We start from the raw sequence: 14,507 nt of genomic DNA, 5'->3' as shown, positions 1-14,507 counted from the left end.
TCAAGGTCAGCTTCCAAGATGGAGTGGTGTGTGAAGCAATGTGCGTTTTGTGTGGAAGCCTATTTTTCCAACGCCCATGTGCAGCGATCATCCATGTGCTCGATCATCCGTGTGCAGCGTGCCTTTTGTTTGAAGTTCAGTATTGCTTCCGCGGTCAAGTTCCCAATTGAAACCAAATTCTTGCATGGGTTAATGCCTTTAGGGATACCAAGTGTGTTTCCATAAGAAGGGGGCCTCAAAGAACTGTCTCTAGCCCAGAAAACATCGAGAGGGTTCGATCTGCTATTGAATAGTCTCCCATGCGTTCAATTCATAAGCAGGCAGATGCCCTTGGCATTTTGAGATGTTCCATTCAACAAATTAGTAAATAACACTTTCATTTACACCCCTGCAAGATGGTTGTTATTCAGGAATTGAAACCATGTGATTTTGAAGCGAGAAAAACTTACTTGCAAAAACCTGCTTGCGGCATTGCCTCAAGACGCTATAGTTTTCTTCTCTGACGAGACACATTTTCACCTCAGTGGTTGTGTTAACAAGCAGAACATGCACTACTGGAGTGGGACAAACCCTAGGAAGCTCCAGCAGAAGCCCCTACACACCAACAGAGTCACAGTCTGGTCTTCAGTGTCGAGGGCGGGGATCATCAGCCCTTGCTTTTTTGAAGAAAATGATCGAGCAGCAACTGTGACCTCTGCATGTTACCTGAACATTATCCAGGAATTTTTCTTGCCTGAACTGGAGCAGCTAGACCTGGAAGATGTCTGGTTTCAGCAGGATGGGGCTACAGAAAATACAGCAAGAGTTTGCATGTACTTTTTGCATGATCAATTTCCCAGCCCCTCATTTCCCAACGAGGTGATTTAAACTGACCAGCGTGCTCTCCAGATTTAGCCCCCTGTGATTTTTTTTCTTTTGGAGGTACCTAAAATCTCTATTTTATAATGGAAGCTCTCAAAGAGAACATTCAGGCCAACATCCTCCAAGTTCCGGTGGAAATGCTGGAAAGAGTCCATGAAAACTTCAGACAAAGGCCTCTGCAATGTTTGGACTGTGAGGACTGCCATTTAGCTGATACATTATTCAAAACTGTCTAAACTCAAACCTCACATATAAGTGAATATGAAAAAATAAAGAACATGGTCATTCTTGAGTATTTTGCATTTTATTGATTTTTGAAATCCATGCATCTACCACACGTTACTCTGTTATTTTATAGAAGATTTGTGATGAATTTATTACTTTTTGGAGAAATTTTGGAAGAACAATGAAAGCATAATATTTGAAAACGTTACTTCTGATACTTGAAGTCTTTTTCTTAACATGTTTATCTTCTTTCTATATTCTCTTTTCACTAGACGCAAACAGGGAAAATATCAGAAATGCTTCTAATCCTATTAATGAACAGGCATCTATAGAAACAAATTCTATTAATGAAGAAACTGAAAGCTGACAATTTAAAAGATTCATCTTATATGGCCCCACCAGTGGCTGAGCGGTAAAGTCGCTGAACACTGGTAGTTCGCTCCGAGGTTCAAATCTCGCGAACGGGCTGGCTGCATGGGAGTTTTCCCCATGTGTAATGTGTATACGAGCCAGTTCCCCTTAGAAAATCCTCCAGAAAGGCATCCCTCCCCTTAGGCAGATAGCCTTCGAGGTTTTGCCATAATCACACACCACCATCTTATATATGTTTTACTGCATCATACACAAGGCTGGCGCAAGGCATTTTTCTACTAATCTCTGTCTATCCTGAATTCTGCTCTAAAGTGTCTGTTTTAAAAGTTTTGCTGTATCTAGATTTTGTTCTTATGTGCCTCACTAAAGTCTAAAAATTCTGCCTCGCTGGCTCTGAAACTGGTCTGACCATACAATATTTCACGTTTATTTTTAATTTTCATATTACTAAAGAAATAAGCAGCTTCTTGTATACATTAAATGCATGTAGATTTTTAAAAGAAATCTTGAATTAAATCCAAAAGTTCTATAATAAATGAAAAATTTATTGAAGAAAAAAATTGAATACATAAAAAGAAAAACTGGTACAACTGATACACGCCCTAATTTCACCAAATGTGGCGGGCGATGTGTGTTCTGCGCTGGTTTTTGGTGTGATTGCGTGTTGTATGGCAACCCTGTTGACGCTGAAAAATCTTTTGCTGGAACTCGTTGGTTCCCATCTGTGTCTGAGAAGATAGGGGGGAAAGATAAAATGGTGGAAGTTATTGAATTGAAGTTCGGCAAAAGGAAATATCATTGTGGCCATCTTGTTGAGGTGCAGTGGGTGTTTGGAGGAGTGGAAAGAGGGTCTGGGAGATTATTTTTAGTGGCTGTGCATGATAGGAAGTAGGGATTTGGAGATTATTTGTGATTTTATTTATTTGTGAACCATAGTATGAATTTTCTGGATAGTGTGTCTGGCTGTCATATAAATAACATAGTGATTACGTGGCGGCATATCAAAGGCAGTATGAAATTGGTATTTCTGCTGTTCGAAAAAGCCATTAATTCATGGTAAGTGCATTTTATTTTATTCTTGTTCTTATTTTGTAGAATGTTATGTTCATTGTTTTTTTTAGTATGAATTTCTGTCGTTATTGTTTTTTTTTTTTTTGAATTGTTTGAAATTTATTTTAGTTTATTTTGTTGATTAGTGCGTAGTGTCTAAGATTGTGCAATTCGTAGATTTTTTTTAAGTTGAAATTTATTGTTATGTTAATTTATTAAAGCGAGGTGCGAGTAGTTTGTAGATTCGTTCGCTGCCTAAATTGTGCAATTCGTAGATTTTTTTAAAGTTTAAACAGGATGCTGTGTACATGGTATTCTTTGAAATTTATTATTGTCATGTTAATTTATTAAAGCGAGGTATGCTTAGTTCGTAGATTCCTTCGCTGCCTATATTTTGCAATTCGTAGATGTTTTTTAAATTAAAAGATATCGTTGTGTACATGGATTCTTGTCAAATATTTTTGGTTAGAAACTTTACGTTTTTGCTATCTAAATTCTTTGTTTTTGTTTTGGAGTTTTAGCTTAAATTGTGTGTTCAAAACGTAGTGTTTGCATGTGCGAAAACCGCGCTTTTGGAGACATTTTAGGCTTAAAGTTCGAAATGAAGACAAAAATTTAGATAGTAATATAGCAGCGTGGAGTTTCTCGCCAAAAATATTTGGCGAGAAATTTGGCAACTTGAAGGCGCATATCAGAGTAGTTCCGAAAAACTTATTCTTCAAAGATAGGTACAGTTATTATTATTTAAATTAACCAGTTGTTTAATTTCAGCCTTTACTATAATTTCTCATATATTACATGGGTTACTACCCCAGGAATTCTACATGAAACTATGCAACCCAAGAAACTCTGCACAAAGCTACGACACTAGCTGTGTCAGACAGAGCATAACTAACTTTCAAAATTCACCAGCTGTGTCTACATCAGGTGTTTAGGTCTGTTCTTATTAGCAGGTCTTTCTCTAGACAAGCAGCAGGGGTAGCACGAACCAGTCTTCTGTTATGAATCATGCTGATTAGGATTTTACTTCTTACTTTAACCTATGCCATTTGACATAAAATCTGCTTGACGAAATGAGACATAAAAGAAAACGTCAACATAAAGCAAACTTTATTAAAACATAAATAAAATGTCACTAATCTTCTTTCAGATATGTCCAACTATTATAAGCGTAAAATATTTAATATTACTTGGTAAATTTTTATAAAGTTTATTTTATTCTCAAATTTGTTTTATAATTATGTTCATTCAATAATATTTAATAATAATGCATCATACTTATGGCTCTATTTTATTCTTAGGATGGTATTACAAAAGTCAAGTTCAGGCATAGATAATATCTTTAATTGAATTTATTCAGTTCCCATTTGCTGTTAGGTCCTTAATTTCTTTCACTAGTGATCCTTAAAATTACTAAATTTCCATGTGCAGAAATGTGTACTAATCCTGATTCTAGTAATGATTGAAATTAGGGCATGTAGCATGAATTGAGTGTTTTTTTTAACCATCTGAGTAAATTGGCTGCTTTTATTCTCTCATGAGGTTTGTTGCCAATTGTTTTATCTATTACCTTGTTCTTTAAAATATTGTATTTATTTATTTTCTTTCATGATTTTTAAATAAAATCTTCATGAATGGAAGACAAAAAAGTGCAAAATAAGTAATTATGCAAATCTACTTAAACATGACTGTTCATGAGCAGATTAAAGAAAGAACAACTGCAAGGTACTGAAAATTAATTTAAATTAAAACACCAGCACCTATAAAAATATATTTCATGCATCCTTGGAGGTTCAAGCCAATCTCTTTGTCACATTCTAAAGAAAAAATTAGACCTTTGAAAAGCAGGAAGGGATAGACTTTAAGCTAGGTCATGAAAATACTAATACATATTATTGTATTTCAGATTTGAAGGTGGTGTATTTGGAAACTTTGTCTAAAATATAACACATTTTTTGTTAATAACTGCTTAAATTATTATCTTCCAGCATATGAATTGTCATGTACTGGAGTATTTGAAATATATTATTCAGCATTTTGAATAATAAAGTTAAGTTTTTAAATAAAATTTAAATTTGTGTCTTCAAAATATTTGAAATATCTGTATATTTTCTTTAACTTTTTAAATGTCTCAGTGAGGAAAAGCCTTTTTATTATGAAATATAATTAAAATGAATGTTTAATTTTTTTCCATGAATTTTATGCTTTTGCTGTTTGTAAAGTTAAAAAATCTTATTGTAAAACTTTCTGCTATTTGAAAATTTTAAATGTTTTAAAATTTTAGGAACTTGAAATTATAGAAGAAAACTGGAGAAAAGAAACCACCCATTTAAATTCATTAGTTATTAAGCTTCAGGAAGAGAACAAGCGGCTAAGTGTGCTTATATCAGAGAAAGAACACCATTCTCCTAGTGACTGCAAAGGTGAGGACCAGTAATCTGTATTAAGGTCATTAAAACGTAAAAATGTTTTCAATTCCTAAAGTATGATTTGTTGCATTGTTAGTCACTTCAATGAATTTTCAAATTGAAAAATTTCACAAATACCCTTAAGTTATATGGTTCTGCTTTTGAATTGATATATTTTTGGATTAGAAAAATGTTAAGCAATTTTCTCATCCATAAAAAGATACACATAGGTAGTTTTGCAGATTTTATTATTTTCTTGGAAATTCATAGATTTTGAATTTTAACTACTTTCTTTCTGAATTAAATATTATTTCTGGAATAAGTGTGAGCAGATATGATCAGTTTATGTGTGTAAAGTATAATAACAAATGTAAAGATATATAAGGTACAAATTCTGAGATCCAGACTCATCAGGGCTTGAGTTATTCTGAAATATAGATTTGTATATATTTCAGATAGATCATATAGATTTATATTATCTGGTTTTTAGATCATCAGTTTAAATCTTATAAGATGACATGTAGAAGTTACGAAATATTAAATAGTTGTATATGAAACAGTGAATCATTTATGATCTGAAGGGAATCAAAATGTGCAAAAAAAAAAAGCTGACTACTTATTTGTTTGCTTTATTCAACATTTCTTTCATAAGTTGTTTAACCCTCCGAAGGTTTTGAAAGAGATAAGGTATTGTTTTGTAAAGTGTCAGCAGCTTTGTCTACGAAATGCTTCAAAAGCGTCGAAGTTTTCTGTCACTGTATCCACCGAAAGCATTAAGCAGTTTTTTTTTACCCCCTACACCTGCAGAGAATCATCCAGATGAACTGATTAGGGTCGGCTCTAAAAGTATCAATCACTGTCAGAACTTTGCCCTTTGGGAGTTTTCAAGAAGTAGAATGCTTTGAAAGTGATCTGACCTGGTAAGAGTAACTGTTCGCTTTATGCTATGGATTTTGTTCTCAAATGAAAATTTTGAGTGAAATTGAAAATCAAGACTTTAAAAGAAAAAAAGTAAATGTTTAATTTTTTGTTGGTTCGTAAACCTCCATTTTTATGTATGTATACATGTATGTGTACGTGTTTATATATATATATATTTAAATTTTATGAAAATCAATGTGCATATGGCAGTAATATCAAAATATTTTTGTGTTTCTAAATACCCTTCACTTTAGTTATTGAATTTATCTCTTATATATGATTGTTTGCTATGATAAAAGGAATATTTTCTCACTAAAACAATATGATTTTTGATAGTTCCCAAGATAGTTTACTTTTTTAATAAAGTAAAATATCTTGTTAACTTAGAAAATTTCTTATTTTATTTGCAACTTCAGGTATTTTTGATCCAGAGTTTATTTGAAGCTATGGATATAAATAATATTTCACAATTTACTTGATATAATCACAGAATTAATTAACTAAACATGAAGTAAAAAACTTGTTTATTTGCTAATCATAATTACAGACGTCTAAGTTTTTGTCATGCAATTTTCCGCTTTTGTGTATAGCCATGAGTAAGCAAAGCCGTCAGTTTATTAATTGTGCCATCATGATATTGTTTCCTTTAAGAAAATATCAGTATATTTTACTATTCCACTACTCATTTTTGGGGGAGGGGGGTAAGAGCAAATAAACAGGTGCTCTTAGAAATTCCTGCATTCAAAAATTATAAGAGCATTAATGAAAAAAGACGTTAGATTTTGACAGATTGATTCTTATGGTTTTATTAATCTCTATAGCTTTAATTCTTTCTATATATATATATATATAGAGAGAGAGAGAAAGAATTAAACAGAGACTCTAGTCTAATGCTCATGATGCTTACTTATTTTTTAAATTTTATTTAATTTGACTATGACAAAGCAGTTGAAGGTTACCTGCCTAAGGGTAGGGATGTCTTTTTGGAGAAATTTTTGAGGGAAACTGTCTCATATACACATTACATGTGGGGAAAACAAAGGAAATGCCTACGCAGTGAGCTTGTTCGCTGAAACTCGAATTCTCAGTGTTCAGGGACTTTATTGCTCGTTCGCTGATGGGCCAACGCTCTTAATGCGTTTTATTGAATATAAGTTTTGTATGTGCAGTTGGAAAATTGAAAATATTTTTTTCAAACTATTAGAATTAAATAGAGGCAGTGCATAGTTTTGCTAAACCTTTTCTATCATTATTACTTTCAGTGTAGTTACCTAATGCAGAAATATAAAGTTTTATAAATATTTATATTTGTAATTTGGTTTTCAATATGATGACTTAGGATTTCTCAGAATTCTATACATTCTTAAATTTTGTTTTTCCGTATAATAATATGCAGTTATTTTTAAAGGGTTTAAATGGTGAAAGTTTTGAAATATGAAAAGAAAAAAATTATGTTTGCACTCAAAAAAATGCAAATGATAACGAATTTAAATAAAATTGTGTAGAACTGATCATGATTAGATTCATCTTCTTTCAGTTAGGTTTTTCTCAAGAATGTTTATGTTTTAATATACATGCTCAAAATGCAAATATTAGAAATTAATAAAACATGCAGTGAAGTAGAAGTAAGCTTTGCAATAAAAATTCAACTAATTTCAATGAATACCCGGAATAATATGATCACAATCTATCTGAATATTTAAAAAAGTCTGGGCAACAGGTTTGCTCCCATAGGCTCATATTTATTTATTATTATGCACATGTGTGACTGCTGTTTTTTTATACAGAGAATGTTTTCCCCATCTAGGGTTTGCAACAAAAAAAAAAAAAATTAAAGATTTTAATTTCCGTAAAACAATATACAAAACAGACATTCTAAGGCAAAACTGAGGTGTAGAACCCATTTATTCACCAAAATGCACAATATATTTCTACTTCAACTAAAAGAAGCAAATTTAAGTTTTGTTAACATGGCTGGCTGTCTTAGTTAGAAATAAACATTTAATCTTTTTTTTTTTTTTTTCATTCTTTCCTCTAAGAAACTAAAATTCAACAAGGTACCCTTTTTTTACAAAACAAAATGCGTAATTTATTCGTTTTCAACTAAAAATAGGTTATACTATTTGGATATTGCAGAATATAGGAGAGCTATTTATCGCAATCATGTCAGGGCTGCCATTGTGAAGGGCTTTCTAAGGGAAATTGACTTTGCACAAAACACCTATGATTCAGTCATCCCATTCATTTATGTTCGAACCTAAATCAAACTATCGGCAAGTGTTTTATCATTCGGCTATCAGCAAGGTTCAACTAGACGAAACCAATTCAAAAAAATATTCGCATACAGTGCTAAACTCGACACCCGCAATAAAAGAATTCTCTTATAATATTTCTTGTGCTCTGTAGTTAACTAATTTTAATGCAATTAGCAGAAAATATCTATATTGGAAAAATTTAAAAAGTAAACTGAACTTTCGAATTTTCTTTTGCATTGTTCTAAATTTTACAGTGTGAGCCAAGTTATACGAACAGGTAATAGTTATATATGTCTAGGGCGTACTGGCTCTCCTGGATAGCGGAAAAGAAGTCTTTTTCATCAAAGGTGCCATATATAATACGTAGAATGACAATGCACATTGCCTTTCATTCTTGTTGTCCCTCCTCTAATTTTCAATGCATATCCTATTCTTTCTTCTAGTCATTTTACATTACCGCTTCATTTCAACATTCACCCTATTTGAAAATACTTGATCTGTTTTTAGAAATAAAAACTAAACTTTTCTCAGTATTGTAAGAGAAAGACGCTCAACCGAATGTAAGAATGCATTTCTGTGTGTACAATTTTATAGGAGAATCTTCTGCATCAATTTTAAAATAAATATGTGCATAATGTATACAAAATTTAAGAACGGATTTTATAATCATATATATATATATATATATATTTACAAATTCGTTTTTCAAAATCGTAGTTTTTTTTTTACCCCAAAGGGGCGCTAGGACAGATGGGCTACTAGTCTCAAAACGGCATTTTATAGCGTTTCACTATAAACGGTGAATCAACTTTTAAATTGTTGCCACCAAATATTAACGTCCTGTATTATATTTAAAGAAATTAAATAATTAAGAATCTTCATGAATATATGTCTTGCATTATTAAAAATACAGTGCCTAGAGACATCAAATTAAGAATAACGTAATCCTCCACTCGAATATGCACACTGGAAACTGGAATTTTTAAGTTTGAATTTGTTTTATTATTTCTTTCATATTTTGTAAAACTTTGACAAATTTTTGATTAGGAAGCTGAACAGTTTCAAAGCGAGCAGTGGTAACACTGTAATGAATAAAATATTTTTATCTCCAGCGTGCGAGACTGTTTATCGGAAATTCTTTACCGCTGTGAGGCACAGAGCCAAGAGTATTACGAGATTAACATCACTGAAAATGTAAATCACAATAGTAAGCATTGATTGTTATTGATTCCTGTTAAAACATATAATATTATGATAATTATCTCAAAAGGTGATACGCCCACCAACAGCCAAGCAGTAAAATTGCTGAACACAGGTAGTTTGGTTCGATTCCCAGCGAACGGGCTGGTTGCATGGACGTTTTCGTGATTTTTCCATTGTGTAACATGCATAGAAGCCATTTTTTCTTAGACAGTTCTCCATGAAGGCATCCCTCCTTTGGCAGATAGCCTTTGAGCGCTTTTTCAAGTAAACCGAACCGAAGAGAAATATTTCAAGCTAAGTGTAGATATTAAATTTTAGGTAGTTCTATTTTGTTCTTAGGCTGTGAAATTGTTTAAGTGGATGTGAAGAAAGGATGCCATAAAAACTGCACATAAAATGGTAATAAGATTTGAAAACTAATTTCAAGAAATACATGCATATATTGGCCTTTTTAGTAAAACCCCAATCATAAGTATTAACTAATGAATTTAAAAATAAATGGTAATCAGTACCTAATTTATCATAGCTCATCAGTCCTTAGTCATAAATAACATCCACTAGCGGCCGAGCAGTAACGTCACTGGATACTAGTAGTTTGATCTGAAATTGAGTTTTCCCACTTGTAACGTGAATACGAGCCAGTTTTCTTTAAAAAGTCTTCCAAGAAGGCATCCCTTCCCATACAGAGACAGCCCTCCTTTGTTTTAATTAACCGTAGTCGTAAATAACAAATTATTTTCCCGTGTAAAGTCCTCCATGAAAGTTAAAGTTTCTATCTTTATCTGAGCATCTAATTGTGTCATTTCAAATCTTGATATAAACAAATAATCGGAAATTCTTATTTCCTTTTTCGAAATTTTTTTTTTTTTTTGCATCACGGAGACCATCATCATATTTTTTCCATCTTTGTATAATGCTTGTGATGATTTTATAAAAAGCTATTTAGGCATCCCTTCCCATACAGAGACAGCCCTCCTTTGTTTTAATTAACCGTAGTCGTAAATAACAAATTATTTTCCCGTCCAAAGTCCTCCATGAAAGTTAAAGTTTCTAGCTTTATCTGAGTATCTAATTGTGTCATTTCAAATCTTGCTGAGAATTTTATGTCCCAACCATTTCGAAATTTGGAAATAAACACATCTTCATAACAGTAAAATATTCATAATCAAATATTGTTCGGACCTTTTTATTCGATAACACTTTCAGTAAAACGGAAGTATTTTGCTTAGGGTAAAAAATGCATCATACGATTTCATGTACTTTTAGTACTTTATTTTATCAACACCAAAAAGTGATTTAATCAAATACAATATTATTTGCCAATGATTTTCATATTATGCCAAGGAAGTTTCTCAGTAGTTCGTTTTAGACGAGAAATCGGAAGAGTAAAACAAATTTTTCTTTAAGGAAACGCACCTTGTCCTCATATTTCAATAATAAAATGTCATACTTAAAATTCACCACCTCATATTTCAATGATAAAATGTCCATACTTCACATTCACTAATGAATTTCGATACAAACATATAAATGACACATTAGTTTGAAATGGAATTACAAGATTTGAACTCTTTCAAAAATCTCATTTTTATTTCAGAACAATTATTCAAAATATATTATTAAAAATTATATCAAATTTCTCTGTTTCTACAATCATTGTAAGATACCTGTTTAAGTATTTATTCTATGCTAAAAGAAATTATTTGTAAATTAGGTGATGCTTCATATTTTCAAAGAAATTAAATTGAAAAAAAAAATTCTATAAAGCTTGAATTTAATCATGTACAGTGACTTACTTAGAAAATGTTAAAAAATTGATTTATTCACATTTATATATTTAAATCTATTTTTATGTAGCATTCCTGTCAGATGAAGAGCTTGCTGTGGTTCAGAAGTTAAAAGAATTGACTGAACAGCATCGACGGCAGCTGATTAATAAAGACAAAGAGCTTTTAGAAAAGTCAAATGAACTAGAAAAGGTTTATTGACTATACGTTTCTTTCAGTCTTCTGTGCTTGAATTTTTTCAATGTTCTGTTTACTACATGATCATTTGGTTACATAGTTTAGTAAAACAAATGAATGGTTTGTAAAAATTTGACAATATGAAAGATCCTGTTTCAGAAATATATTATAGTACTCTTCAGTGCAGCATTAATAGCTTTGTTTACAATACATAGTATCCACAAAACGTTAAACTGAATCCAGTCATCTATCATTTTTAGAACAAGTCTTTTTTTATTGTTGCCATCCTGTACAAACTAACTTTCCAGCATTCTTCCCACCCTGAGTTTTTGAGAGAAAACTTAAAAGTAAAATAATAAACATTAGAAAAATTACGAAAACATATTGCATTGGTATGGCATATGGCAGCCAGGATGGGACTGAGGGGGCTTCCCATGGCTAATACCTCAGTTCGCTTGTAATATTTTTTTGGAAAATAAAATGTGTTTGTTTCAAACAGAGTTGAGTGAAAGAAATTAGCTTATCAATTTCAATGCAAGAGAAATGAAATTCACAAAGTCTGGTTTCTAGACATCTTCATGCACCCTCCGCTGGAACATTGGTGAATAATGATTTTACATCAAATGAAACCATGAGTAAATTTCTAGGAGAAATGTTTTTAACCTTTTTTACAAACTCTACTGAATTTTCTATGGTGTAAATGTTATTGTCTAATAGAGTTGAAAATCTAGAAACTAAATATTTAGCTAATGGATACAATGCAGTACCTAAGTTTGATATAATATAGGGCGGAAAGGAATACCACTTTTATGAATTTTGGGAAGAGCATATAATCTGGCACAATTCACAACAGATGGGATAAGGAAATGATTTGTGAAGATTTGATCAATTTTTATTTTTGACAGGTTCGAAGGTGAAGGATCTTTAGGGATCGTATTATATGGTCCCTCGTTTAAAAGTTTAGTGACACCATCAATGTAAGTGTTCTTATCCATGACGACTATCTGGACACCTTTGTTGGCCTTTGAAATGATAATATCCAGGTTAGAATGAATTTCGTGCATTGTAGCTCCTTCTCTCTGTTAGATTTGGTTTCAAAGGTTTATTATTGAATTTCACATTATGAGCGATAAGATGCCTAATCATTTCTTTCTGTGAATCTGAAATTTTACTGAACTTGGAAGCTTTTTCGATAGGAGCCAAAATCTTTAGAATCAGGGGCTTACAGGTTTGTGAGAAGTTAAAAATATATTTTAGAATTCTCTCTTGTTCTTCTGATAAACTAACATTAGAAATATTAACTATTGGCTTAATGTTTACAATGGGAAGATTTTTTGAACTACTTGAATTGGAAGACTGTAAAAGAAGTTTTTCGAATTTAACTGTAAGGGTGTTTTTATGTAGTGAAAATGTAGTGAAACGATTAACGGATGAAGGCATGATAAACAATGCAGAGAATCAAACTAAATTAACTAACCAATAATAAAGCACGCACAAAACAGCAGAAAAATCCCACACTGAAACGAATAGAAAACAAAATGTTTGCAACCAAAATGCATGAAATCAGACTAGCAAAGCACAATATCCAAATATGCGAAAAACAAAAAGAACTTCAAAATTGCAAAAAAGTGGTCTATGGTCTTACATCGATGGTGTCACTAAACTCTTAAACGAAGGACCATACAATCTGATCCCTAAAGATCCTTCACCTTCGAACCTGTCAAAAATAAAAACTGCGATGAAATCTTCACAAATCGTTTCAATCAACTTAAAATATTCTCATATCCCATCTGTTGCGAATTGTGCCAGATCATATGCTCTTCCCAAAATTCATAAAAGTGGTATTCCTTTCCGCCCTATTGTGTCAAATTTAGGTACTGCCTTGTATTGATTAGCTAAATATTTAGTTTCTAGATTTTCAACTCTATTAGACAATAACATTTACACCATAAAAAATGCAATGGGGTTTGTAAAAAAGGTTAAAAACATTTCTCCTAGAAATTTACTCATGGTTTCTCGGAAATCGCCGGATGAGCAAATTTTGCTACATTTGAGTTGCCTGTAGAAATCGTGGGATAGTCAGAGAGTTAAACTTCGGTAAAAAAATAATCAGTAACTTGGAAGTATAAGGTAATCACCTTATCTGTTCATTCATCCCATATATTTCCAACAAAGTCGCCCACCTGGGGTTGGCAAATATCATAACCATCATCATTAGTTTAATTTAAGAAATGAGCGGTTTACTAAAAATTTGACAAGTTGAAAGATATATTTTTAACACTGTTAAATTTAAATCTATTGTTTACAAAACAAGTCTTTTTTTTTGTGGTTGCCATCCCATAACAACTAATTTTCTAACAAAAAAATAATTGTATAAAACATTTATAGAATCTGTAAATAGTTTTATTTGGAGAAAAGGGGATAACCATTTAAATGTCATATGGAGTTACTTCTGGTTTTAGTATGGCCATGGCCAGTATTTTTAATTCTGTAAACTCATGTTTGACTATTACAAAAAAAATTAAATGAATTTGAAACAAGTGTGTGTTGTTATTATTAGTATGCAATGAAAATAACTTTCTGGAGCCAAAATTGTTGCTTTCAAAGTGCATGTGTATCATAATGTATTTAATGTGCTTAATAAATGAATATTGTTTATTTAATCTTGATAGCAGATGTCTGAAAAACTATTTATGGTTTACGGTTTTAGACATTTTTTATTAGTTTGATTTTATCGGTGACATTCTTGAGCTAAACAGAGCAATGTTGTATGTCATGTATTCATATTTTTCTGAAATGTCAGGCATGATCCATTAATTTTTTTAATTTTGCTTATGGTTAGAAATTTACTTAAATTGCTTTTCTTGTGAATTTTGTGGGGATTACCGTAATTTCCGAAAGAAAGGCCGCATCAGCGTAAATGTTGCACTCAAGAAAAATGGGGGGAAAAAAATTTAAATTGCACAGAAACGCCGCAATAGATTAAATTGCGCGTGACATCGTCGTGGGCCGTATAGATGCAAAATCTCAACCTATGTCCTGATATATGACATATCAGCTAAGAAAAATGCATGAAATGAAACCATAACTCAAAAATAAATTGAAGGTAAGAAATGTTGAAAATATATTTACGTTCATGATTATACTTCTATTTACCCTCTAAAGAAGTTCATATTTGTAATACTCAGACTATATTATAAAAAATGTTGAGACAATGAAATATTAAATTTGGATAACAAAAGGAAATT

The 14,507-nt window shown here is 31.7% G+C and overlaps 2 protein-coding genes across 4 annotated transcripts in view; one reads left to right on the top strand and one right to left on the bottom strand.

Annotated features, from left to right (window-relative positions):
* The window catches only part of LOC146992678 (uncharacterized), a 199,402-nt gene that overhangs the window by 41,384 nt on the left and 143,511 nt on the right, over positions 1-14,507 (bottom strand). The window lies entirely within an intron of this gene.
* The window catches only part of LOC118205026 (RILP-like protein homolog), a 90,327-nt gene that overhangs the window by 34,579 nt on the left and 41,241 nt on the right, over positions 1-14,507 (top strand). For both annotated transcript variants that reach the window (XM_085809731.1, XM_085809730.1), the window contains exons 2-3: positions 4,793-4,931; positions 11,153-11,274. In XM_085809731.1, the coding sequence (XP_085665857.1) occupies positions 4,793-4,931; positions 11,153-11,274 (261 nt within the window). The remainder of the gene's footprint in view (positions 1-4,792; positions 4,932-11,152; positions 11,275-14,507) is intronic.

The sequence above is a fragment of the Stegodyphus dumicola genome, chromosome X2, assembly GCF_044657685.1.
Source record: "Stegodyphus dumicola isolate Sdum_Otavi_A_Nest chromosome X2, ASM4465768v1".
Classification (NCBI taxonomy): Eukaryota; Metazoa; Arthropoda; class Arachnida; order Araneae; family Eresidae; genus Stegodyphus; species Stegodyphus dumicola.
The sequence above is the reverse complement of the archived record's forward strand: the minus strand, read 5'-3'. Positions and strand labels throughout refer to the sequence as shown.